The 676-nt window shown below is 39.9% G+C and overlaps 1 protein-coding gene across 1 annotated transcript in view; it reads left to right on the top strand.

The window, feature by feature from the left end:
- LOC119587710 (LIM and senescent cell antigen-like-containing domain protein 1) overlaps window positions 1-676 on the top strand; it is an 8725-nt gene that overhangs the window by 3855 nt on the left and 4194 nt on the right. The window contains exon 3 of the mRNA XM_037936392.1: window positions 204-316. Coding sequence (XP_037792320.1) covers window positions 204-316 — 113 coding nt within the window. The remainder of the gene's footprint in view (window positions 1-203; window positions 317-676) is intronic.

Here is a 676-nt window from a genome sequence, read left to right on the forward strand (position 1 = left end):
TACATATAAGGGAATGACATTGGTTTTCTCATAGGAATGGGAAAGAGGCAGAGAACATTTCATGCTTATTTACAGACTTGCTTATTTGTATATTATTAGTGGCCAGCTTCCTTGTCTTCTAATCATGAGATGTTTTGATCCGAGTGCTAACTGTTTGGAAGAAAAGGAATACACCTGATTCTGAATGAGCTCTTAAATTGCAGGTGTGCTCAGTGCTTCCGACCATTCCCTGACGACATCTTTTATGAGTTCGAAGGCCGCAAGTACTGCGAGCATGACTTCCAAGTGCTCTTTGCGCCTTGTTGCGGCAAATGCAGTAAGTCGTCGAACATCCTTTTCTCTATCCGATAATGATTTTTGTACCTATACCAATTAAAACAGAGCTTGAACTATCTCGCAACCGAGGACTGGAGTGCCATAGTTAACGGTCTCTCTCTGGAGTACTAGAGTAGGTTGGTAGGATTAGCTAAGGGCTGTCAGGGTTATTGTAAAACGGCAGGAGGAATGAGAATAATCATAAAAAAAGACATTTAAAGGCTGGGGAGTTAGTTGATCCTGTTGTATAAGATAGTTAGGGTTGTGCTTGAAATGTACAGAGGTGCAGGAATTGCTTAGCTTGTTATGAATTTCTTTTTCTATTTCATAATTTTTGTAGATTTGTTTCCCACTGTTTTCT

This window comes from Penaeus monodon, chromosome 23 (genome assembly GCF_015228065.2).
Source record: "Penaeus monodon isolate SGIC_2016 chromosome 23, NSTDA_Pmon_1, whole genome shotgun sequence".
In the NCBI taxonomy this organism is placed as follows: domain Eukaryota; kingdom Metazoa; phylum Arthropoda; class Malacostraca; order Decapoda; family Penaeidae; genus Penaeus; species Penaeus monodon.